Source organism: Oryza brachyantha, chromosome 9 (genome assembly GCF_000231095.2).
Source record: "Oryza brachyantha chromosome 9, ObraRS2, whole genome shotgun sequence".
NCBI classification, from domain to species: Eukaryota; Viridiplantae; Streptophyta; class Magnoliopsida; order Poales; family Poaceae; genus Oryza; species Oryza brachyantha.
Genome location: NC_023171.2, coordinates 15,003,523 through 15,027,589, shown reverse-complemented (window position 1 = coordinate 15,027,589; position 24,067 = coordinate 15,003,523). Strand labels below are relative to the sequence as shown.

Sequence of the window (24,067 nt, the reverse complement as noted above, 5' to 3'; positions counted from 1 at the left end):
CTGTCCACGTGTTTCCAAAGCCAATTTCGATCATATCGTTGCTCTCGTTGTAGGCAAGTTTTCTCCTCTCTTTTTCACGGTTATGTTCTGTGTGGTGCGAGCATTTTGGTAACCGTCGTAATCGTGCTCCACGCAACGAGTAAGTGACGGGCTTAATCACCAATATCTTGATTAGGATGTTTTTCTTCTTGGCTATCTCGCACGTTATGACGGAAGAACCGTGGAATAATACATACAGTAGATATAAATAATAAAAAAATTCTTACATACTATACGATTTTTTATATGTTTATATATTTTTGTCCTTTTGAGGGAAATATGCCACTGATTATGATGTTTTTCTATTAGGCCTTTTACAAATATGTCACTTGATTTTAATTATAATGTCGTCTATTGACAGTTTTACAATAATCAGTTTTACAATAATAGCTTATACTAGTGTAAATTTATAATTGTTTTTTCTTTCTCATTTTCTAATGTGAGTATTAAACGGCAACTCAAGAGCTACTACCCGTTAAAAAAAAACACATTTCTAGCTTCTCATTTTTATCCCCACCGATACTATTTTCGAGCCATTCTTTGGGTTGGAGTTCCGTAAAGAAATCAAAGACAAATGTATTGAGATTATAAAATGTACTCTTCATCAAGAAAAACTTCTTATTTTTACTCTACATCACGCATAACTATACAAAGCTAGAAAAATATAACATATTTTACTTTTTCATATACCGATACACTTGTTTCATGCCTTTTAAACTATTTTACTCAGAGACAATAATTATCTCTACTATTTTATTAAACTCTAATGTAATAATCATCTAAAAATATTCTTCGTAGAATAAACATCATAAGTGAAAAATAAAGTCTCGTAGAGATAATTAGAGATAAGGCAGTAGAAGACAAATATGAAAAAGGAAAGATGGAGTAATATTTTAAGTGATCTAATGCAATCATGCAGGAGCCTTTTACCAATTCAATACTCGAGTGCATCGGCACCATTGGAGGTAACATCATCATTAGACTCCATGACAGCTCTAAACACGTTGTGATTTGATTGAAAGAATTCTTAATGCCATGACACGGACAACTGACAGTCTGACACCATTTACACTGTCGTGATGAATCTTTCCAAGAGGAAAACTGACTTTGACATCACAGCCGCATTAGCCAGAGTCATTAGCTTTTGCGTCTCCTCAATTATTGGCTCCAAATTTACAAAGACCAACCAAATGCTGCCAAATCTTGCAATTTCTGGCCCCTCACGCACACAAGAAAAACGCGAACTAATTCTGGAGAGAGAAAAAATCCAATCTTTCCTCCCCCTCGCAGGCACAGCCCACATCCCTGTCCGGAATAATGCTCTCGCGCGAATTCCTCACATCTCACCATCTCTTCCTCCTATCCACAAGCCAGCGGCGCCTCCGCCTATGGGTGATGTGTTCTTGATCAAAATCCCAAGGACGGACCGGTCCGCCGAATCTGCCCTGTGGGTTAGAAAGTGTGATCAAAATCCCATCTTGCCGATGGTTTCGGAGGATTGATGTTCTTGGAGAGCGAATCGGGGGCAAGCTCTGATCCCGCCGTCCTGTGGCGCGAGTGAGCCCGTCAGCCTGGAACTCGAGAATTTCTCGCCTCTTTCCATGTGTTGCCAGGTTAGCAACAGCTTATTCTTTTCTGATGTGTGGTTGGAAATCTTCTGCTGGATTCAATAATGTGATTCAGAATTAATCTTTAGATAGCCTTTGTTAATTATCTGTGTTCGTTTTGAAGTAAAAGCGATGGGCTAGGTGGTTTCCTTAATTATGTCATCGACATTCCATGTTAATTATGCCTTAGTTCATTACTTCAGTGTTTCGTGTTCTTGAAGGTTAGACGTCTTATTTATTTATTTGGTTAACCGTACGAGGTTCAGGAAATAGGATCCTGCTTGCAGCTATGGCTATTTTGGTTTAGGTTCGTTAATTAATAAATACATCATCTTTCATATTTGGGTCATGTTTGTTTCTTTCTTCGTCCTGGCTTTTTATCCACTGTGTGTAATTAGAAAAGAAGAAATAATTACTTGTGTTTTGCTGGTGTGCTATCTTAGCGTACTATTGTCCTGATACCTGATGGTCTGAACCTTCACTTTCGATACTGATTAATGACTGTATTCTGACTGATCCTTTTGGGAATGATATAATCTTGTTACTTGCTATTTATGCAGTAACCGCAATGTATTTTTCTGTTCGCTTGCATATGTTTTCCTTGTAAGCCAAGAAACAAATACAGTTAGACTAAAAAGTAGTTCTTGATGCCTGCAGTTTGTAAAATTCTGCTGTTGATTTGTTTGCACTCTGAACCCATGGAGATGGGTTCAAGAAATGAGCATTCTGGTAAGGGGGCAATGTGGGAGCTGGAACGGAATCTTGATCAACCCATGGATGCAGAGGCTGGGAGACTGAGGAATATGTACAGAGAAAAGGTGATTGTCATATAAACGCCTATCATTTCCATACTAAATTATGGTAAACAATAAACATAACATAAAATTGTTTTGAAATATTGTTAAGTTGAAAATTGGTCTGCCATCTTTTTTTTTTAACAATTGATGTTTTATTTGTTTATCTGCAGTAAGAATCAGTCCAATTGCGCACCCTTGTTTTGACAAAATAATTTGATCTTTCAATGAAGTGCCAATATTCTTTGTCATTTGATAATTTCTCTGATAATTGCCTTGTATGTTGGTTGATACCACTTCAGTTGATTTTACATGTTGCCTAAGATACATTGTACTGATTCTGAATTTTTTTCACAAATTTAGTGTTAAAGAATTCTTGGTAACTTTTCTTCCTCCTTTTCTATATGCAGACCTATCCAACAATTTTGATGCTACGACTAGCTTTCCAAAGCCTTGGTGTGGTATTTGGAGACTTAGGCACATCACCTCTATATGTTTTCTGCAATATCTTTCCTCATGACACCATAGAAGATACAGAACAAGTTATTGGAGCGCTCTCCCTTATAATCTACTCCCTGACACTCATTCCACTTGTTAAATATGTTTTCATTGTATTGAGAGCAAATGATAATGGGCAAGGTAAGAATGTTTTGCTTCCTTGAAAGTTTTTCATGAGTTATTACTTATTGAAGACCCAATTGTACATTACATGATATGTCTTATTTTATTGAGGTAGGTATTAGGAACTTAGGGTATGGCCATACGACGGGAATTCTGGATAATTCATTCTTATATGTAGAAGAAAATATCCACTTATATTGCTATTCCTAAACTGCTTACTGTTCCTGTGTCTATGTTCCACTATTAATATTGACATACTGAGCCTAGTGGTTTATCTGTAACTCCAGGTGGAACATTTGCTCTTTATTCACTTCTTTGCCGTCATGCAAAGATAAATATTATTCCAAATCAACACAGAACCGACGAAGAGCTAACAACATACAGTCGTCGTAGATATGAAGAGAAGTCTCTTGCTGCAAAAATCCAAAGATGGTTAGAGGGGAACCAATTCAGAAAGAATGTAATTCTTATTCTTGTACTGTTCGGAACTTGTATGGCTGTTGGAGATGGAATACTCACTCCTGCCATATCAGGTGAGATCACTGTGTTTATTATTGCTCTAATATCACATTTCTGAAAAATAATAACATGTTATTAGGTGAATCTGAAGCTTTGCTATCACATGAACCAGTAAACCAGCAAACTTCACAGCAAAAATACATGCTGGAAGTCACTGACATATGTTTTTTTAAAGAAAAATAATGGATTTTAATTCAGCCCCTACATCCCACATAGATATGCACAGCCAAAGTAATTGACGTATTGCACCCTTTAATAGAAACTAAATGCTATCCCAACAATTACACATAATTTTCACGCTTTTAAGATTAAAAACTGTGATCTTCTTGGTCTTGTGTATTTCTCTATATTGCAATTGCATTGCTCGTTTCAAATGTAATCCTCTTTCACAATGCACTGAGATTACCGGCTGTCCTTTTTTACCATTTCTATTGAGATGTTTGCTTTTCCATAGCGGCACCATAATTGTTTTCCTAAATGCCTTATAATTTGCAGTTCTTTCTGCGACTGGTGGAATACAAGTCGAAGAAACCAGAATGAGAAATGGTACATGTCAAATATTGAACTTTGTTTTTTCCCTGTTTTTATCAGTCTTCACAATTTGCTGTCCATCTGCGCAGGCACTAAGTACATGTCAAATGCTTCATCTAAGTATTACTGTAGGCTGTATAGACCAGATTTATATCCAATATCTAAAAAAAAAATCTGCTCATGCACTTCAAATTGACCATTAGTCAAATAGAAATCTCCAGTAAATTGTTATTATTGTCCTGTCCATGGAAATGATAAGGTTGACATGCTAACTGTGATCCAAAGCAATGCCTTTTATTCTGGGAGCCCTGAAGTGCGTAAATTTTTTTTTTTTTTTTTGTGGGGAAGACCCAGGAATGGTCACCCAATTTCAATTTACAAGTGAAGTGCGTAATTAATTCTGTATGTTATAATCAGATCCTGTAAACAAGTAATACCAAAAATTAAATTGATGTGTGGATAACTGAACCATTGCATTTTTTTCCCCTCATCAGATGTCGTTGTAATTATCTCCGTGGTGATATTGATTGGACTGTTCAGCATGCAGCACTATGGCACTGATAAAGTCAGTTGGCTCTTCGCACCAATAGTATTTGTTTGGTTCATATTGATTGGGGTCCTTGGTGCTGTAAACATTTGCAAATATGATCATTCGGTTCTTAAGGCTTTCAATCCTATCTATGTATATCGTTACTTTAAACGAGGGAAGGATAGTTGGGCTTCTTTAGGTGGAATTATGCTCAGCATAACAGGTTCTATTTCTAACCTGATTTGATAGAGTGGCTTACCCTTTTTTAACTGGCAATAACCAGAACTGACTTTTTGGCTCATGCTGCAGGCACAGAAGCACTATTTGCAGACCTTTCATATTTTCCTGTACAAGCTATTCAGGTACCTTTTTGTTGGTTAGGACTTAGGCATGTTCTGAAAGAATTCATTATCTAAAATAATGTTCTGAAAGAATCGAGCAGCATGGAGTCACCTGAAAATTTTTAGACATATCTAGTCACCGCATGAGTACAGAAATCTGTCCATCTGTTTTCTTGCTTGTAACAACGTCCTGTATCATTTCGGTGCACAGATTGCTTTCACTATGGTTGTGTTCCCATGCCTTCTTTTGCAATATACTGGTCAGGCTGCGTTTATAGCTTCAAACAAATCACAAGTCAACCATGCTTTCTATTATTCTCTTCCAGGTAATTAGACTTGCATAAATATCATTTAAAAGATGTGAATACATAATATTGTCTAAAACATAGGAATACACAATGATGACATGTGATTTTCTGCAACAGCTTGTATCCTTTGGCCAGCATTTGTCGTTGCAACAGCGGCTGCAATAGTTGCTAGTCAGGCCACTATATCTGCAACATATTCGATTATCAAGCAAGCACTTGCCCTAGGGTGCTTTCCACGAGTGAAGATCATCCATACTTCCAAGAAGTATCTCGGCCAGATATACAGCCCTGACATTAATTGGATCCTGATGGTTTTCTGCATAGCTGTCACCGCAGGGTTCAAAAAACAGTCCCAGATTGCAAATGCGTATGGTAATAACTGATAAAGATCTTCCCATTCAGAAATTTGACAACTTTTCAGTCTGGTTGATTTTCTGCTCTTTAACCGACACTACATCTGATGCGTAAACAGGCACTGCCGTGATCATGGTCATGCTTGTGACAACATTTCTGATGATCCCCATCATGCTGCTGGTGTGGCGCAGCCATTGGACGCTGGTCGTCATCTTCACCGTGCTGTCGTTGCTCGTCGAGATCCCGTACTTCTCTGCCGTCGTGCGCAAGATCGACCAGGGCGGCTGGGTGCCGCTGGTGTTCGCCGCAGCCTTCCTGATAATCATGTACGTCTGGCACTACGGCACCCTGAAGCGCTACGAGTTCGAGATGCACAGCAAGGTGTCCATAGCCTGGATCCTGGGGCTCGGTCCAAGCCTTGGCCTTGTCAGGGTCCCCGGGATAGGCCTGGTGTACACCGAGCTCGCCAGTGGCGTCCCTCACATCTTCTCGCACTTCATCACCAACCTGCCGGCGATCCACTCCACCCTGGTGTTCGTCTGCGTCAAGTACCTGCCGGTCTACACCGTGCCGCTGGACGAGAGGTTCCTGGTGAAGAGGATCGGCCCCAAGAACTTCCACATGTTCCGGTGCGTCGCGCGGTACGGCTACAAGGACATCCACAGGAAAGACGACGACTTTGAGAAGATGCTGTTCGACAGCCTGCTGCTCTTCGTCAGGCTGGAGAGCATGATGGAGGAGTACAGCGACTCCGAGGAGTACAGCACCCGGGAGCTCAGCAATGGCGTGACCACCACCAGCTCCATCGTCAACAACAACAACATTGAGCAGATGAACTACACGTCCTCCCATGACTCCATCGTGCCGGCGCAATCCCCCTCCAACAACACAGGCAGCAGCAGCCAGGTGGCGCCGGCGCCGGCGTCGGGGCAGGCGGCGTTCCAGAGCGTCGGCGACGAGATCTCGTTCCTGAACGCGTGCAGGGACGCCGGGGTGGTGCACATCCTCGGGAACACGGTGATCAGAGCTCGCAGGGACTCGGGGTTCATCAAGAAGCTGGCCATCAACTACCTGTATGCTTTCCTAAGGAAGATCTGCAGGGAGAACAGTGCCATCTTCAATGTGCCCCATGAGAGCTTGCTCAATGTTGGGCAGGTCTTCTACGTGTAATATACTGCATCAGAGTTGGAACAGCTTGCATCGATTCCTGCCCATCTGTCTGCATCGTATTGTGCATTCATAGCATGAGAGTTGTATTGTTGCAGATGGTGTGGTAGACCCATGCAGGCTTGCAACATGTGTTATTCAGAGCTCTGTCACTATTGCAGGACTTGTTTTAATGACACAAGATATGATGTTCGACAAAATAAACAAGTCCCTGATCCCTCGAATTCCTGGCATTCCTTCATTGCATGCACGCACGGCGACAACGTCCCGGCAATGGAGGACGCCGATGACAGTCGAGCCGCGGAGGCAGAGAAGGTTATCCTTCGTGACCGGAACCCCGCCGGTTCTGTGGAGAGCTTGGCATGGCGACCACGTTGGCTTGGAGTGACGAAGACGATGGAACAACGCTGCCAGAGTGGTGATGGCAATGGTGAGTTCCGAGGGTATTTATAAGTGTCGTGGTGCTGTCCGGACCCGTCGCGGCCACCGTCGCTCTCTGCTCGACGCTCCTTCACCTCGACCTTAGGCTTTACAGATAAAGTGATGGCACGGCACGGCAGCAATTGCAGCGAGCTCTCATCGTCGGAAAATGCAGGACGTTGAGAGCACAACAACCTTGCGTCGACTTTGCGTCCCCGGCAAGCCCGGGTTGCAACGATACAGCGCAAAGCGGCCGATCTTGCTGTTGCTACTGATGGCATTCTCGTGCACGTGCGGTGAGATAGGCTGACTGTGGAGGCAGTAGGCTACGTGCTTAATTGAGGTGGTGTTTAGATTGAGAAAATTTTTGGGAAAAGTGTTACATCAAATGTTTAACCGGATGTCGATTAGGGTTTTCGAACACAAATGAAAAAACGAATTTCACGGCTAGCCTAGAAACCGCGAGACGAATCTTTTGAGCCTAATTAAACCGTCATTAGCACATGTTTGTTACTGTGGCACTTATGGCTAATCATGGACTGATTAGGCTCAAAAGGTTCGTCTCGAGATTTCTCACATAACTGTGTAATTAGTTTTTCGTTTTATCTATGTTTAATACTCCATTTAAATGTCTAAAAATTTGATGTGATGTTTTGGAAAGAAAAATTTGGGAACTAAACAAGCCCCGAGTGAAGAAGATAGCGTTGGATGAAAGAAGCCAACGGGTAAAGATAATATTTAAAAATAAGGAGTAAAATGACGATTCTAAATGGCTTGAATGCTTAGATTGTTTTGAGATTTTCGGATAGATAATTTGGACAGAGAGAACGGAAATAAAACTTAAAACACCTAATTAAACAACGAAAATAAAACTCTTCCAGAATAAAATGGGAACCTAATAAAATAAACAAATAAAATACGGTTGTTATAACCACTCACCTTAGCCATTACTTTAATATAATAAAGAAGTGTAGATAATTAATTATGCCTATTACCCCTCCTGTTAGTGCCGTTGATTTTTAAAATATGTTTGATCACTTGTCTTATTTAAAAAATACATAATTAGTATTTATTATTTTATGATGTATTCTATTATCAAGTGAACTTTAATTAAGAATCATATTTTCGTATATTTGGGCAAAAAAATATAAATAAGGCGAGCGAACGGTTTCAGATATAAAAAGAATTGAAGGCAATAAAATTTTCTCAAAGCAGGGGATATTCTGTGGGGTTCTGCACGCAATTTATCTTTTCACAGACTAGGACGTCACCGCTACCAAATTATCACTATTTTTCTTATGTTTCATTTGTAAACGCGATTAGCAAATGGGCCATGGGTGTAGTGTCTGTGTGACTTTTGTTCTTCATTTCCCTCCAAATCCAATCACGAGCGAGCAGGCTATCCTATTAGTTCGGTCCAAAGATCTTATCCCTTAATTGACTTGTCCTCGTGATTAAACGCGCGCTCGCTGCCTGCCGTTCCAATTCGATCGATCCATGGCGGCATCGGCCTTCTTCTCCAAACCATGCCTACTCACACTCATACTGACTCTCTTCCTCCTCGCCTGCTCGCCGGCGACGGCGCGCCGCATCGCCGGGGACGGCGACACGGAGGCAGACACCGACGGCGAGCAGCTGGCGGCGATGGAGGCCAGGTTCCAGCGGTGGAAGGCGGAGTACAACCGGACGTACGCCACCGCCGAGGAGGAGCGCCGCCGGCTGCGGGTGTACGCGCGCAACGTGCGGTACATCGAGGCGACCAACGCGGCGGCGGGGCTCTCGTACGAGCTCGGCGAGACGGCCTACACCGATCTCACCAACGACGAGTTCGTGGCCATGTACACGGCACCGCCGCTGCCTGCAGCCGACGACGACGACGACACAGCGATGACGATCATCACCACGCGCGCCGGGCCGGTGGCGGTGGACGGCGGCCAGCCGCCGCAGGTGTACTTCAACGTGTCGGACGGCGCGCCGGCGAGCGTTGACTGGCGGGCGAGCGGCGCGGTGACGGAGGTGAAAGACCAAGGGCAATGTGGTACGCTACGCACCTCTCAATTATTTGCGACATCTATCCCTGTAAACACATGGGGAATTATTATTAACCACACATGTGCCCATGTGCCTCCCCTCCTGCATTATGAATTAGACATAATTGCACATTACAATAATTACCTACTTTCTTATACTCTATTTTTCCGTATTTAAATACATCAAATCATTAGTTCTGTTCAATCAAAATTTTAATCGTCAAGTAGCTCTCAAAATATTAAGTTTAAAACATAAAAGGAGAATTTTGCTTCTATCATACTCCCTTAAGTTTTTTTATTTAACGATGTTGATTTCCGAATATATGTTTATTCATTTATCTTATTTTAAAAAATAAGTATTAATTATTTTATTATGATTTAATTTATTACCGAAGACACTATAAGCATGATAATATTTTATATTTGCACAAAAGGTTTATTAAAAAATGAACAGTTAAATGTACGTCTAAAATATAATAATGTTAAATAAAAATCGAAGAGAGTATTATTATTTTATTTGATAGAATAAAATAGTGATCAAGTTACAATGAAAGGCTAAATAAAATCACTAGCGTATCAAGGACATCTACTGTATGGACTAAAACCGGATAGTGAACCTGTAATGTTCCTTTGTTATCAAACCATTAAAAATCGTAATAAAGATACCTAGTCACAAGGCTACTACCAGTAACAACGAGGGATTAACAAATTCAAGACAGCGGCATGGGGAGGAAACATATCCATACAGGAGGTTGGTTTTTCTCTTTTGGTGGGGTCCACCTTGTAATGAATCATTTTTGGTAAATTTTGGTGCATCAAGGGTCGTGCTGGGCGTTCTCGACGGTGGCGGTGGTGGAGGGGATACAGAAGATCCGGAAGGGGGAGCTGGTGTCGCTGTCGGAGCAGGAGCTCGTCGACTGCGACACGCTCGACAGCGGCTGCGACGGCGGCGTCAGCTACCGCGCGCTCGAGTGGATCGCCGCCAACGGCGGCATCACCACGCGCGACGACTACCCCTACACGGGCGCCGCCGGCGCCGCCTGCGACAGCGCCAAGCTGGGCCACCACGCCGCCTCCATCGCCGGCCTCCGCCGCGTGGCCACGCGGAGCGAGCCGTCGCTGGCGAACGCCGTGGCGGGGCAGCCCGTGGCCGTGTCCATCGAGGCCGGCGGCGACAACTTCCAGCACTACAGGAGTGGCGTGTACGACGGGCCGTGCGGCACGCGGCTGAACCACGGCGTCACCGTGGTCGGCTACGGGCAGGAGGCGACGGCGGACGGCGCCGGCGCCGGCGACAAGTACTGGATCATCAAGAACTCGTGGGGGGAGAGCTGGGGCGACCAGGGGTACATCAAGATGAAGAAGGACGTCGCCGGCAAGCCGGAAGGCCTCTGCGGCATCGCCATCCGGCCGTCCTTCCCGATCATGTGATGTGAATCATGTCACCCAACTCGCTCGATCTCCATTTGCGAAGTCGCTTTCAATTCAATTAGTCAATATTTAGGAAATTATTTGGGTTGCTGTTGATCACGTGCACGCTGCACCTACACTACGCTGTTAATATTACGTGTAAAACTCTCAAAGCACATAATTAATGTATTTATTACATGTGCAGGTCAGTCTACCATCTCATCTCTTTGTAATTGCTCAGCTCTACAACTCAACTTTAACTTTTTAAGTAAGACGTTTTTTTTTGTTTTTCAGGTAAAACACTTTTGTATTTTAACATTGTACAACACATATATGATTTTTTTACAACCAACTAAAAATATATATTTGACAAGACTTAATTTTGATAATTTCAATAACCTATTAGTAAAAAAGATGAAACTTTCTTCCGCGGACTCAGGCAAATTCAGACCATATCCTTTTCTCGTTATGGATTGATGTATAGTGGCAACGCTTCCCAATCTTACAATGGCAGGGAATACGTTTCAGGCAAAAAATATATATATATATATAAAAGTTTCTCATCTAATCTTTTTAAAGCAAACTTTTTAATTTGTAGCAGTTAAGAGTTGTTTATCAAAAAATAAGATAATCTATAAATTACGAAAATCTCATAAGAGATTAAAAAATGGCCTTAGCATTCAACTTCTGCGCCGAATTATTTTGTTGTGAAATTCCAAGCAGATAGAGGCCATGTCGTCAGCCGTCAGCACATGAATGCAAGATAATAAAACAGGGCCATTTTCAGGCCCAACATCATTCTCCAGAAATACAAGCATGGCATGGCCCATTGTTTGTAACTACAATCGGGGCGTTCTGCTAAAGAAGGACACATACAAAATCTTGGGGCAAAAAGGAAACTGAAATCATCTCAAATGAACACAGATGAACAAAACTACCGAGGGTACCTTGAAGACAGCAAGAATTCTTCCTCCAAACTATACTGCCTCGTTCCTTCTTGCATGCTTCTTCCTCCTTGGGCTGACAGGAAACCCGTTGCGACACTATTGCTATCTCCAAATTTTTCTGAAGAAAGATGACCTGAAGCACTCTCCTTGGATGCCTGAATACCTTCGAGGGCCATCTCAACCTGCCTCATGGTTGGCCGGTCCTCTCCTCTCAGCTTTACACAGGTAACTGCTAGTGCAACTACTTCTTCGACTACTTTTATGTCTGCCTCCTCCATCACCTGCAGGTCTAGTATGTGAACTAGTTTGCCTTCGGTAAATGAAGTGACAAAATGTGCAACCAGACCTTCACCATCAGGTGTGAGGTGTGAGAATGGCTTCTTCCTTGTGAGCAGCTCTACAAGGATCACCCCAAAGCTGTACACATCGCTCTTCTCCGTGAGACGCTGCGTGTAATAGTATGCTGGGTCCATGTATCCTAAGGTTCCCTGAACCTTTGTTGTCACTCCTGTTTGGTCAATTGGTATACATCTTGAAGCTCCAAAGTCTGACACCTTGGATGTAAGAGTGTCATCAAGGAGTATATTGGTGGACTTGATATCTCTGTGGATTATAGGTATCGAAACCGATGAGTGCAGATAGGCAATAGCTTTCGCTGTTTCAGTTGCAATCCTCAACCTGTTACTCCATGACAGTGATGTCGGTCCATTGACATGGAGATGGCTGTAAAGGGTTCCATTTGAAACGAACTCGTAGACAAGCAATGGCACTTCTGTCTCGAGGCAGCATCCGAAAAGCTTCACCACATTTCTATGGTTTATCTGCGAGAGTATGGCAACCTCGTTTATGAACTCATCGATCTCCCTTTGGACAGCGATCTTCGACTTCTTGATGGCTACGACATGGAGGTCGGACAAGATCCCCTTGTACACAGTGCCATGCCCACCGCCACCGAGCTCACGAGCTCGATCAAAACCGTTCGTCGCCTTCTCGAGCTCCACCAATGGTATGATCATCCTCTCTGCAATGTCAGCTCTTTGAGCTACCAGTTGCTCTAATAGTTGACCACGATTCTGCTTGAAGTACTTCTGCCTCAGCTTCTTGGCCCTCCGGTGTTTATGTTTACGGGTGATCAAGGTCGCCATGATGACGAGAAGTATGAGGCCTGCAGCACTGCTGACACCTATGCCGATGCTTAAACCTGAAGGTGAATCAATTATTAGGCGATCGTAATAATCAAAATGACATCTAAGTTCTTGTTTGGAATCTAGGGGGAAAAGCCCAGGGACCTTGTGACAAATGATTCCCCTTCATTTGCAGGGAAACCACTGCATCAATTTGGGGCTTAGATGAGGATTACTGTCACATTTTTCACCAATTAAGCTGTTCTTATCCTAAGTTGCGGGTGTGCGATGATTAATTGTTGGTTGCAGCTGTGATTGATTGTGTGTGAATTGATTGCTCACCTGTAGAACGACGAGCAGGAGGAAGGGGAGGAACGAAACAGCCAAGGCGTTGGGTGGGGTTGCCTTGGCTTCCCGCCGGGCACCGACACCGGAACGATCCGGGCGTGTTGATGCACTCGCCGAAGCAGCCGTGCTCCTCTGCCTTCTCGCACTCGTTCACGTCTTCGCCAAATCGCCCAAATTAACTCGAATTCACAGGGAAAAAGTTCGAACTTTTTTGTACTTTTGCTAGTTTGTAACTTGGTATACCTTGGCATCCGCCGGCGAGGTAGGGGTTGCCCTGGTAGCCGGCGTCGCAGCCGCACACGTAGCCGGAGCGTGCGGACATGGAGACGTTGCGGCAGGAGCTGTGGCTGCTCTTGCAGGCGCTGCGCGCGGCGTCGGCGGGGCACGTCGAGCTCTCCGGCGCCGCGCCGTCTGCGCCGACTGGGGTCGACGCGATGGTCCATCCCAGCAACACCGGCACCGCCGTCCCGTCGAAGCTGACCGGGAGCGGGGAGGCTCGGGTGGACTTGGAGGCCTCCGCGAGCCACCCCTGCTCACAGATGAGCACCGCCGTCGAGTCCTGCGTCGGCGGCGGCTGGGGCTGGCTCGGATTGAGCCGGCGGAGGCGCACGTTGTAGGAGTCGCGGCCGATGCTGATGGGCATCTGGCAGCAGCCGACGCCGGTGCACCTCCTGTCCTCGGTCAGCGACAGCGTACCAAGGCCGGAGATCGCTTCGCCGCCAGCGCCGGTGCCGGGGCAGAAGGAAGCGCAGCCGCTGATGCTGACGTTGCTGCTGCTGTTCGCGCCGTCGGTGAGCAGCCCGACGACGTCGCACCCCCAAACGATGACGAGCTCGTTGCGGTCTTCGGACAGCGTGAACGGCCAGCCGTTTCCGAGCCCCCGCCACGCGCCGCGTCCCTCGTCGGCCGACGACGTGTTGCCGCCGTAGGTGATGTTTATGCCGCCGACGCGCGCGGCGCGCACCGTGGCGTTCGCGATAGAGACGTTGAGCACCTGGAACGCGCCGGCGTCGCCGAGGAGCAGCCGCGGGGGGTCGCTGCTCCGGTCGCAGGTGAGGTTGAACCCGGCCGAGTGGTAGCAGCCGGTGCCGATGCCGAACGGGAACGGCACGGCCACGTCGCCGCATGTGGCCGGGCATTCGGGGCGAACCACCCCTGCGCCGGCGACAGCATGCTGCATCGCCATCACGACTAGTGCGGCGGCGAACAAACCCCGCCGTGGAATTGACCACGCCATGAATCCTGCGGCCTGCAAGCTATCGGTCGATATAAAAGAGTAATTCTGTGGTACCACTATTTTTTATAAAATTTATTGTCAATTGTTATTTAAGTAAAAGATATTAAATTTTAAGTGGTATGTTACGGTATCTCATCCTTAGAAAAACCTCGTGTAAAAACGGCGTCATGGCCGACTAGTACTACGAAACCGGCGTGACATTGACCACGTTATGAATCCTCCTCCTCCTCCTTAATTGATTTATTATATAATCTAAAAATATTTATATTTTATAATAGGCGAGGTAGCGAGAAACGGTGGGTACGGTCACGTGGGTGTTCCGCTAGTTGTGTATGTGCAGCCTGCAGGTGAAGTGTGACACGAACACTGCTTGACGACATGACACAGCGGGGCGTTTTGTTGACTTGGAATCCTGAAGCTCAGCAGCTGGAAGACAAGCATTGACGGGGTCATCACGGGAGTAATCCGGGGGCTAAAAGGCAACGAGGCAACAATTTTTTTATCTGGTCCTAAAAGGCAAACGAGACACCAGTTTTTTTTTTTTTCAACCAAATGCTTGCTTCTAGATGTGATCGTTGGTTTTTTCATGCTCAACTAATGATAAAACTTTTACATACGTATTCTCGACGATCTAAAAATCAATGCTAAAAAATAAACTTTGATTAAAAAACTTATATTCAACTCTAAATTTAAGGGTTAAATTTTAAATTTTGGGTTATAAATATATGGAGAAGTGAAAAGATGAGATTTGTACTATAGCACATAACTTATTTTTTGTTATTACGTGAACTTTTCAAATAGTTAAACCATGTATATCTGGTAAACTGTTATCTTTACAGAGTAGATTTTAATTTTATAGTGTTTAATTTCATTATTTATATCTATCAAAAATTTATATAACTTTTTATCTTTTATTTTATATCAACCAAAAGAACACAGTCTTGAAGCTAGTTGCAGATACAATATTTTTTCAACCAAATCATTATACATTTAATAGTTTAAAAAAATAGATAATCTGTTATCATTCATTTTACCATTACATGCTATTGATCACTCTGTCCAAAATAAGTTCATTTTAACTTTTTATACAATATTTAACTCTCATCTTATTTAACTTTTTACGATTAATATTTCTGTGGTACACATCGCTTTTCTACGTTAATCGTTGCGTGTAATAATAAGTCGGGTACGTGTATCCTCAGGTTCCCTTGACCTTTGTTGTCACCCCTGTTTGGTCAATTGGTATATATCTTAAAGCTCCAAATTCTAACACCTTAATGTAGAGTGTCATCAAGGAGCATATTAGAAGAGCCAGTATAATAAGAGGCTTAGACACCAAGAAGAGAGGAGAGAAAGGAAAAGTAAGTTGTAATCTTATAGTCAGCTTAGACATAAGGACCAAGAAACTACGTGAGAGACACGTGGATCTTGAACTTATGATAAAGAACTAACTAATATATATAGGCTAAAAAAATTATAATGAGTCTTATAGTCAGCTTATTGGTTATATTATTAGCCTCGCTCTCAGAGGACTTGATATCTCTGTGGATTATATGTATTGAAACCGATGAGTGCAGAGTTTGGCGTACTCAGGTGTTGGGACATGCAATCCTAGCCGCAATCTTTATGGAACCGTTCGCCGCCGCCGCCGCTGGACGAGGATGTGTCGCTGCTCGCCTCCTTGACGCCGCGCAGCGCCTCCTGTATCGACGCGACGAGCTCGTGCCTCCGGTGAGAGGCGGCGACGCCACACCCGTCGTCGTCGTAGTTGTCATCGTCGCGGCCGACACCACCGTCACGGCGATACTCGTCGTCGCTTCCGCCGTCTGCCTCTTCCTCCTCCACCGCGTCGATGAGGAGCACGCTGCGGACGCGCCCGCCGAGCGCGGCGCGCGCGCGCAGCCGGAGTCAGGCGAGCGCGCCGGCGTTGTCCGGGATGAGGTCGGCCCGGTCCTCGCAGCACAGCGAGGCCCGCGCCACGAGCCTCCCTCCCCCTCCCTCGTCCGCCGCGGCGTCCACCGCCAGCTCGTCGGCCTGCCTCCGAGGGCGTCGTCTGCGCCACCGACGCCTCCTGATCCCCCGCCGCGGCGTCCATGATCGCCGACGTCTGCCGCTTCAGCTCCTTTACGTGCTCGATCACCTGGGCCAGCAGCGAGCGACGCCTTGTCCGTCTGCACGCCACAAAACCAACCAGACGACAGACCGATCAGTAATCCGTCAGCTCGCGCCATCACTAGAGGTCTCAAGCTTTGGGCGCATGCATGCAGTGGCAATGGCACTAGCTAGTGTAGTAGACTAGTAGCTGTAGTGGAGGTAGCTAGCTGGGAAGGAGAGGAAGAGGCCGGGCTGGAGGTAGGAGACGGGATCGATGCTGGTGCTGAGTTTACGTTCAAATTCCAGCTACTTGCTACTGACTACCGTACTCCCTAGCTCAATCAATTGGTTGTTTACGTTCTGCAGCTCGTGTCCCGATTCCTGAAACAAGCCAACCCCTAATTAACACTAACACATTTACTTCCCCCACATGGTCTGTGCAGCTGTTCTATGTTGGAAAATAGAAAACATTGATTCCTCTTATGTTAAGGCAACTGCAACTCATACCATCTGTACAGCCAAAAGTAAAACAGCAGGTGTTCTAGAGGAAATTGCAAAGTTATTTCAATCATTCCAGGTTGATATGGTCAGCCGTGAAGCTAATTCTTGACATCTACGGACTGGAGGAGGCTATGGAGATTCATCCAGTGGTTCATCAATATCTGAATATCTACATCAGTGGAGGAGGGCAGGAAGAGGGGATGGGGATCGAGCCGGTGGAGGATCAACATCTGCATACTCAACCTTTAGGCCTTGGACAGTTTTGGACTCGCTAAGTAAGCTCTGAAGCTTGTCAGACAGGACCTTGAGAAGTTCGGCAGGGTACTCTGGTGTACAATCCGCGAGATCATCAGGCATAGGAGGGAACTCTGCAAGCACATCGTCGGTTTTGCCCAAGAAACTAATTGACGCATCACGAACCATCATCGGCTGGCCATCACAGAGTGGAGCGATCAGAGCCCCCATGTCTTTGATCCTTTTCACTTCAAACCAGTCAAGGTAATTGTCCTCCATAGCCATCTGCACATAGGACAGTGATTCGGCCAAACGGGAAAAGATCACCCTGAGTGCGCTTGTCTTCTGAAGGCTGTCCATGTTGCCTACCCACCAGCCCTTTTCCAATGCTTTGTTGAGCTTGTTCAGCATTTTACTCGCATCTGAGAACTTGAAGCTGGCAACACAGACGTTAGCAGGATGCAAATGGGAGTCCATCATGAGCAAGATTTCATTGAATCCGTTGATTCGAACGTACGGTGGTTCCGGAACCTCTGCAGACACTGGCACAAATGCAGTCGAGCCCACTGGAGGGGGGTAATTAATCTTCATGAGCCCAAGTGCCGACATGTCCATGGCAAGACGCTCCAGGTTTGACATGAGTTCTGCTGACGCCTGGATCAGCTCAGCGGGAGCTGCAACAGGGTGGTTGGCACCATCAGGCTGCACAGGGAGCGTCCCCTTGAGGCGCCCCAGGAGCTCAGACACCGCGTCACGCAGATTCTGAGGCTGCTGATCGCTGAGCTGGGGGAGCTGTTCTACCGATTCCTCAACGGCGTCAATGGAATCCCAGTCGATCTCAAGCACCCCGTGATTCTTCCGATGCTTAATCAGCCGCTCGAGAGAAGATGATATGCGAAGAAAGGCACCCCTGAATACACTAATCTCCTCAAGGCGATCGAGATTTCCAACCAACCAAGTCTTCCCTTCTCCCTGCCTGCCAACCTTCAGGATCGTCTCCAGCAAGTGCGGGGCGTCGACGAATTGGAACCCAATCACGCAAATACGATCGACATTGGCGTACAAGTCGGGGGAGTTGAGCACGGACATGATGTCCGCGAAACGAGTCACCTCGATGTACCGGATGCCGTCGGCGCCATGGATGGGGACTCTCACCTCGCCAGCGTGGTCGCCGCCCCGTCCCGCAGGACGTCCGTCGTCCTCGGGATCGTCGGTGAACCTGCCGCGGTTGGGGATCCCAGGCGCCATCGGACTCGAAGACGGCCTAGGGTTTCCGCTTCGCCGGAGAGAGAGGAGGAGGAGGAACAAATGAGCAATCCGCCGCCGTGGTCTTGGAAGAAGAAGAGAAACACCAAACTGCAACCGTCTCGAGCCCCCCCACCACCGTGCGATGCTGAGACTATCAACGGACCAGATGTTTACACGTCATCGATCCGCCCTAACCCTCGGTCCAACCAATGAAAAACCGACACGTTTCTCTGGCTGGCGGGATCCCAAATTTTTTGGCGCGTTCAATGGATGGCGATTGGGCCTGAAATGGGCTCCCACGTGCTCGTAGGCGTTAGCCCACTTAGTCATAACGGGCCTTCCTTAATAACCCTCCGAACCGGCCCAGACTTCTCCTCTCTCTCTTTTTCTTTTTTCTTTCTCTGGTTTCAAACTTTGTCTCGATTCCATCTACTCCAACAGCCAAAAAATATTTATTTGTTTTTGACCCAAACAAGTGAAATAGAATGCATCAAACAAATGCTAGAATCGTACGTTAATAGCGAATCCAGTATGTGAAATGTTCATTCCATTTTATATTACAAGTTATTTTAGGATTATCTCAAATCAAACGAAATATTTGCAAACGAAAAATAATTTGTAAATAAAACTTTTATATACATGTTATTAGCAATCTAAAAACCATGGTTAAAACATAAACTACGATGGAAACCCCCCAAATCAACTTTAAATTTAAGGTTGAAAATTCAAATTTGGGACAATAAGCATAAGTCGAAGAAAAAAATGGGTGCTGCAAATATCTTTAAGTTTGACCACAGTTATACAAAAATACAGAAATATTTTCAACATAACAAATATATTATAAATATTATATTTAATTGTGATTTATAGAAACTAACCTAGTGTAGTAGATGTTAATATAATTTTCTGTAAATTTGATTAAACTTAAATAGATTTAACTTATGATAGATTTAAAGTGACTTGTAATAGGATAAAATCAGAGGAAGTAGTCATTTTGAGGCCATGTTTGTTTGGGGAGTTATAATCCCATGCGGAGAACGTAATAATAGATTAATACCTGATTAATTAATTATTAGTTATATAAAATTTTAAAATGAATAATATAATTTTTTGAAGCAACTTTTCTATAGAAAATATTTTTTAAAAACACATTATTTAGCAATTCAGAAAATCCAGTGCAGGTGAAAACCAAGAGAATGTGAGTAAATAAGGCGTACTGTCGAACACGGCCTGAGTACGCTGGCATTGTTTAACAACAACATTTCCCTCAGTAGAACTACAGGAAATAGGTTTCTTGCTTTAAATTAGTAACTGCATTATACAACGCATTTACACGAGGAAATCTGAGTTAGTAGGATGGTTGTTAACGAAACCATCTTTTTATATACAATAAGAGAATCAAATTTAAGTGTAATAAACACAATGCACATAAGCAATTGCTCTGCCTTAGCCTCCAACTAATTCCATCCGCAACGAGAGGATCATTTGAGCGGCTTTGCTGTAGAAAAAGAAAACTAATTCGTCAGTTTATGCATTAGTTTCGTCGATCTTCGAGTCTTCCATAGTTAGTTATATCATGCTTAACTAAATACTATCTTGATTTGATCCAATCTATATATGTTCGGCTCGATCTGTCTATAAAAACTTATCCGATCGGCTAAGACTAATATGTAGATTGTTGAGTTAAGCTGGTTTGATATCTGATTATTTTTGTCCTGCAATATTATGTTGATCTTATGCATGTTTACGTTTAGATCTGAATTGTCTTGGTTGAGTCCGATCTTTCAGGTCTAATGTGGTTATGCGTTTGGTTGATTATTATTGTTTCACGATTAGTAATTAGCATAGCAATCTAGTTTAACTTCAATTGCATGTTTAGTTCCCTATCGGCTGCTGATTGTCTGTGTGATAAGCACCGAATCGGTCCGATCGGCTGATTAATCTTAAGACTGTCTCAGTTAAGTCCGATCTTTTAATATTAATCAGTCAGCTGGGCTATTTAGCAATTATCCTACTTCTAATTCGGCCGATAGGGCACATTATCACATATCTTCATGAAATTCCTGTAAAGTCGATTCTTTAGTGCATCAGCTAGGGTCCTGAAGTGGTATCGGCTATTAAGCCGATAATGGTTTGGGTTTAACTATTTTATCATGTTATATATTGTTAGTTACAGGATCAAACTGACTGGCACGCCTAGCGAATCTAAGAATTAGGTCATGCACTGGAGTGGTTATAGATTTACTCTCAGGCCTTCGTGTGTGACACGTTGATTGTAATTTTCAACGTCAACAACGACACACTTCTCTCCTACGAGCGCACATATCCCGCGAGCGTCGCTCCGCGGCAAGCGTGGCGGCGGCGTGAGGCAGGGGCACGATGGCGTGGAAAGAAGGTGGCACGTCGCGGGGAGGCCGAGGCAGGGCGGCAGGGTCGACACACGAATCGACGAATCAGCGTGGACGAGATTTTCATCTTCCAGACTGAAAATAAAAAATTATGGGTCCAATTTTAATTTTGCTAACTGAAATATACCAAACTATTAAAGATTTGAGTATAATTTTCTTTGCTATATTATTTGGAGACATGCCAAATTACCAGATTTAGGAAACACAATTTGCCCGGCTCTTGTAGATGCTCTTGTTTCCTAGAAATTAATAACGAGTTGTATTATATTACATCGTTCCACGTTATAAGATGCACAGCATTTACAATTCCAAGACATCTAAAGTTCGTAAAGTTTTGGAATATGGCATCGCTTGCAGGGCTCCAGAATGTTGAATTCCACGGTGGAGGGAACTTTGCACCCAATATATCTTTTGGCAACCTCTACAGCTTTGAGTGCTTGGCTGACATCTTCCTTACACATCCTTTTACACATGCCACTAAAGTCAAAACGATAGGCAGTATCAAGCTTAAGCCATTGTAGCGAGGAGGCATTCTCAATAATTAGATATATTAGCTCAATCAAGCTCTTTGAGGGGAAAAATCGATTGACGGATGCTATCTTAAGGTTGCTATGGTGGAATCCCGGAATCCGCCTTATCTGTAATGAATCTGCATCGGAAACCTCAAGAGCTGGGTCCTTCCATACATGATCATATTCTCCTGCCTGCAAAAAAAAAAGAAAAAAACAGTGTTGATGCCAATATCGTCCGACAAATAAATGTTTTGACTAGGCATACCATGGTAGATTTTCAATGAATATATGTTAGTAAGCAGTATAAAAACACTGAATACATGGACTAAAGTCTAGAAAATATCATCAAAAGCAGTAAAACCTACGCAGACTGTGTTTGGTATGGTAACGCGTATCGGCAAATGTGTAGAGCAGAACACTGAGTATTGATTTTTTTTAATTACTTGCTGAATATAAACCTATGTCAAGACAGATTAATTAATATCATAAAAGGCCTAACTTAACCATATATTCTGCAGAGATGAAAGATGTATGCTAAGTTGACTGTTTTAACATGTAACCGCAGTATGATTGCCTCTTTTCATTCAGTTTGCACATGACTTGTAAGACCTCAGTAATGGTTCTTGGCTTTCTACAAAAATCAGGGTCAGCTCATGCTGATCTGTGATGTAAAAACTGCTTTTAACATGTACAACCCTGAAGAGTTGACATTCTTACCCATACGTAGAAATTTTCCAAGGCAGGACAAGCCTCGATAAAAGAAGCCAGAGAAAAATAATCATAGCTTTGGAAGCCAATGCTTTCAAAATAGATATGCAAGTTCCTGAGGTGGAGGAATTTCTCAGGCAACATTGGTGTATTAAAATCCTGAAGAAACAAGATGCTAAGGTTAATTATGCTTCAAGGCATAATTATCATAATTATAATCATAAGTACCATAACTCAACAAACCTCTTTAACTGATGCCAGGGTAAGAGTTTGAAGATTACATGCGAACGAATGGAGTTCAGTCCTAGCATATTGGATCATGCCAGAGAAAAGTGCACCATGCAAAGTCACATCCTTCAGATGCGAGGAGTCGCCGGTTATTATTTTCATAGGGGGTCCTCTGAAGTCAAAAGTGGTCAGCTTTGGAGCATAAATTTCTATCCTCTGCAGATTTGTGCACCATGACACATTCAGGATCGTAAGATGCTGCAGATGAGACGGTATGTTCAAGAAAGTGAGCTGATCACAACTGTTAATTTCCAGTTTTTGCAACGAAAAAGTACTGGACAGAAGGCATCCTAGTTCCTCCGTAGTAATGTCGACATATCTGAAACACACGCTTCTCAAGCTACTGAAGCAGCCAGAACTTAGTGTTGGATGAAAACCAACATAGAAGAAGGAAATAGACTGAAGTGAGCTTGCGGCGCAAGATAAAAGCGAGCAGGAGAGGTCGAACACTCGCTTGCTTCGTAGAGGAAACATCAAGGCAATTTCAAGCATTCCAGGTTTGATGATAGCATGAAGCCAATTGTTGATCTGGTCAACCGTGATGAGTTGGAAGCAAGTGGAAACATCAAGCTTCAGTGTCTTCACCCCAAGGCCAGAGTGGTTCTGAATAATTTTGTCAATTCTGTCCACCATTTTATTTTTATATGTTTCCCCCTCAAACACATCCAAGCTTAACGTATGCAGATTGAATGTGAGGTTAGGGAAGCATCTCCAAGATCGTAGAAATCGATGAGAGACGCAAGCCATGCGAGCAGCTTCTTGCAGTGGAACAAGAGAATGTATATGGCACAATATATCCTGCAACGGCAATGGCTTAAAGCTGACTTCAGTTCGGTCAAACAATAGAGGAAACTGCTATTGTTAGCACACATATATACTACCTTGCATTGGATGATAATAATGCGGCTCAGATACAGAAAGAAAATACATGGACTTATAATAATGTGATCGAAGGATAATGAGGTTCGAATAAAGAAAGAAATTTCCTGGACTTGTAATGTTATGAGAAGCTCTTACTGATTAAAACACCGCATAATCCAACGCATGCAGTTAAAGGTGAGCTAATCTTAAAACTGCCATAGGCACAAAGCAAGAAGCATCGATTGTGATGTACAGTTATCCGTTTGACTTGTCGATAAACAAATTTCTACAAAATTAACTATGATCCAATATGCTCAATTACTTCTTGTAATATCGTACCTCTGGAAGTTTATCAAAGTCAAATCCTGACATAGTACCCTCAGAAACATCACCTTCTTGGCGGATTAACGGACCACTTTTTGTACGGAACAACAGCCTCGGTCGATGGTTATCTGCAACATTATATATATAACGAGATTTGAGAAGAGATCCCCAGCATAGTTTTTTTTTTGCTATTCTACAGCAAACACTAGGAATCAAGAACATAATCCAAGCCCTCATCAGGAAGAGACAGAGAGAGAGAGAGAGAGAGAGAGAGAGACGAACTGAGAGAGACGAACTTGCTCTGTCGATGCACCGCCGGCGCCGCACCGACCGGCAATCGATCTTGACCATGGGCTCGCTTGAGAACGGCGACAGCAAGGTAGACAATGGAAGACGACGACGACGACGACTGACCTGGGACCTAATTAAGGTGAAGCAAACCCTAGAAATTAAAGTTCCCAGATCTCCTTCGGCCTTGTGTAGAGGGAGAGGGGTTCTTTGCTTAGTTGGATTCGGATACACAAGTCCTTACCAAATTTAATGACGTAGGAGTAACAAACTCG

The 24,067-nt window shown here is 44.1% G+C and overlaps 4 protein-coding genes across 4 annotated transcripts; 2 read left to right on the top strand and 2 right to left on the bottom strand.

Moving 5' to 3' along the window:
• The first annotated feature begins 1,224 nt into the window (after positions 1-1,224).
• On the top strand, positions 1,225-7,034 carry LOC102703244 (potassium transporter 18). Its single transcript, XM_006660918.2, has 10 exons — positions 1,225-1,652; positions 2,304-2,464; positions 2,851-3,079; positions 3,349-3,594; positions 4,076-4,126; positions 4,606-4,863; positions 4,950-5,002; positions 5,193-5,307; positions 5,407-5,661; positions 5,762-7,034. The coding sequence occupies exons 2-10, from the start codon at positions 2,345-2,347 to the stop codon at positions 6,811-6,813; spliced, it is 2,379 nt and encodes a 792-aa protein (XP_006660981.1). The 5' UTR covers positions 1,225-1,652; positions 2,304-2,344; the 3' UTR covers positions 6,814-7,034.
• Positions 7,035-8,580: 1,546 nt separating this feature from the next.
• LOC102710815 (ervatamin-B-like) lies at positions 8,581-10,911 on the top strand. The gene is made up of 2 exons (XM_040527913.1): positions 8,581-9,268; positions 10,081-10,911. The coding sequence occupies exons 1-2, from the start codon at positions 8,728-8,730 to the stop codon at positions 10,689-10,691; spliced, it is 1,152 nt and encodes a 383-aa protein (XP_040383847.1). The 5' UTR covers positions 8,581-8,727; the 3' UTR covers positions 10,692-10,911.
• Positions 10,912-11,417: 506 nt separating this feature from the next.
• On the bottom strand, positions 11,418-14,356 carry LOC102702969 (wall-associated receptor kinase 3-like). The gene is made up of 3 exons (XM_006660917.3): positions 13,333-14,356; positions 13,084-13,245; positions 11,418-12,818 (listed from the first exon to the last, which is right to left on the bottom strand). Exons 1-3 carry the CDS (start codon positions 14,324-14,326, stop codon positions 11,605-11,607), a joined length of 2,370 nt encoding a protein of 789 aa, XP_006660980.2. The 5' UTR covers positions 14,327-14,356; the 3' UTR covers positions 11,418-11,604.
• A 6,617-nt stretch (positions 14,357-20,973) lies between these two features.
• Positions 20,974-23,990, bottom strand: LOC102710527. The gene is made up of 5 exons (XM_015841106.1): positions 23,801-23,990; positions 23,520-23,632; positions 22,275-23,117; positions 22,041-22,190; positions 20,974-21,515 (listed from the first exon to the last, which is right to left on the bottom strand). The coding sequence occupies exons 1-5, from the start codon at positions 23,853-23,855 to the stop codon at positions 21,129-21,131; spliced, it is 1,548 nt and encodes a 515-aa protein (XP_015696592.1). The 5' UTR covers positions 23,856-23,990; the 3' UTR covers positions 20,974-21,128.
• Between the last annotated feature and the right edge of the window lie 77 nt (positions 23,991-24,067).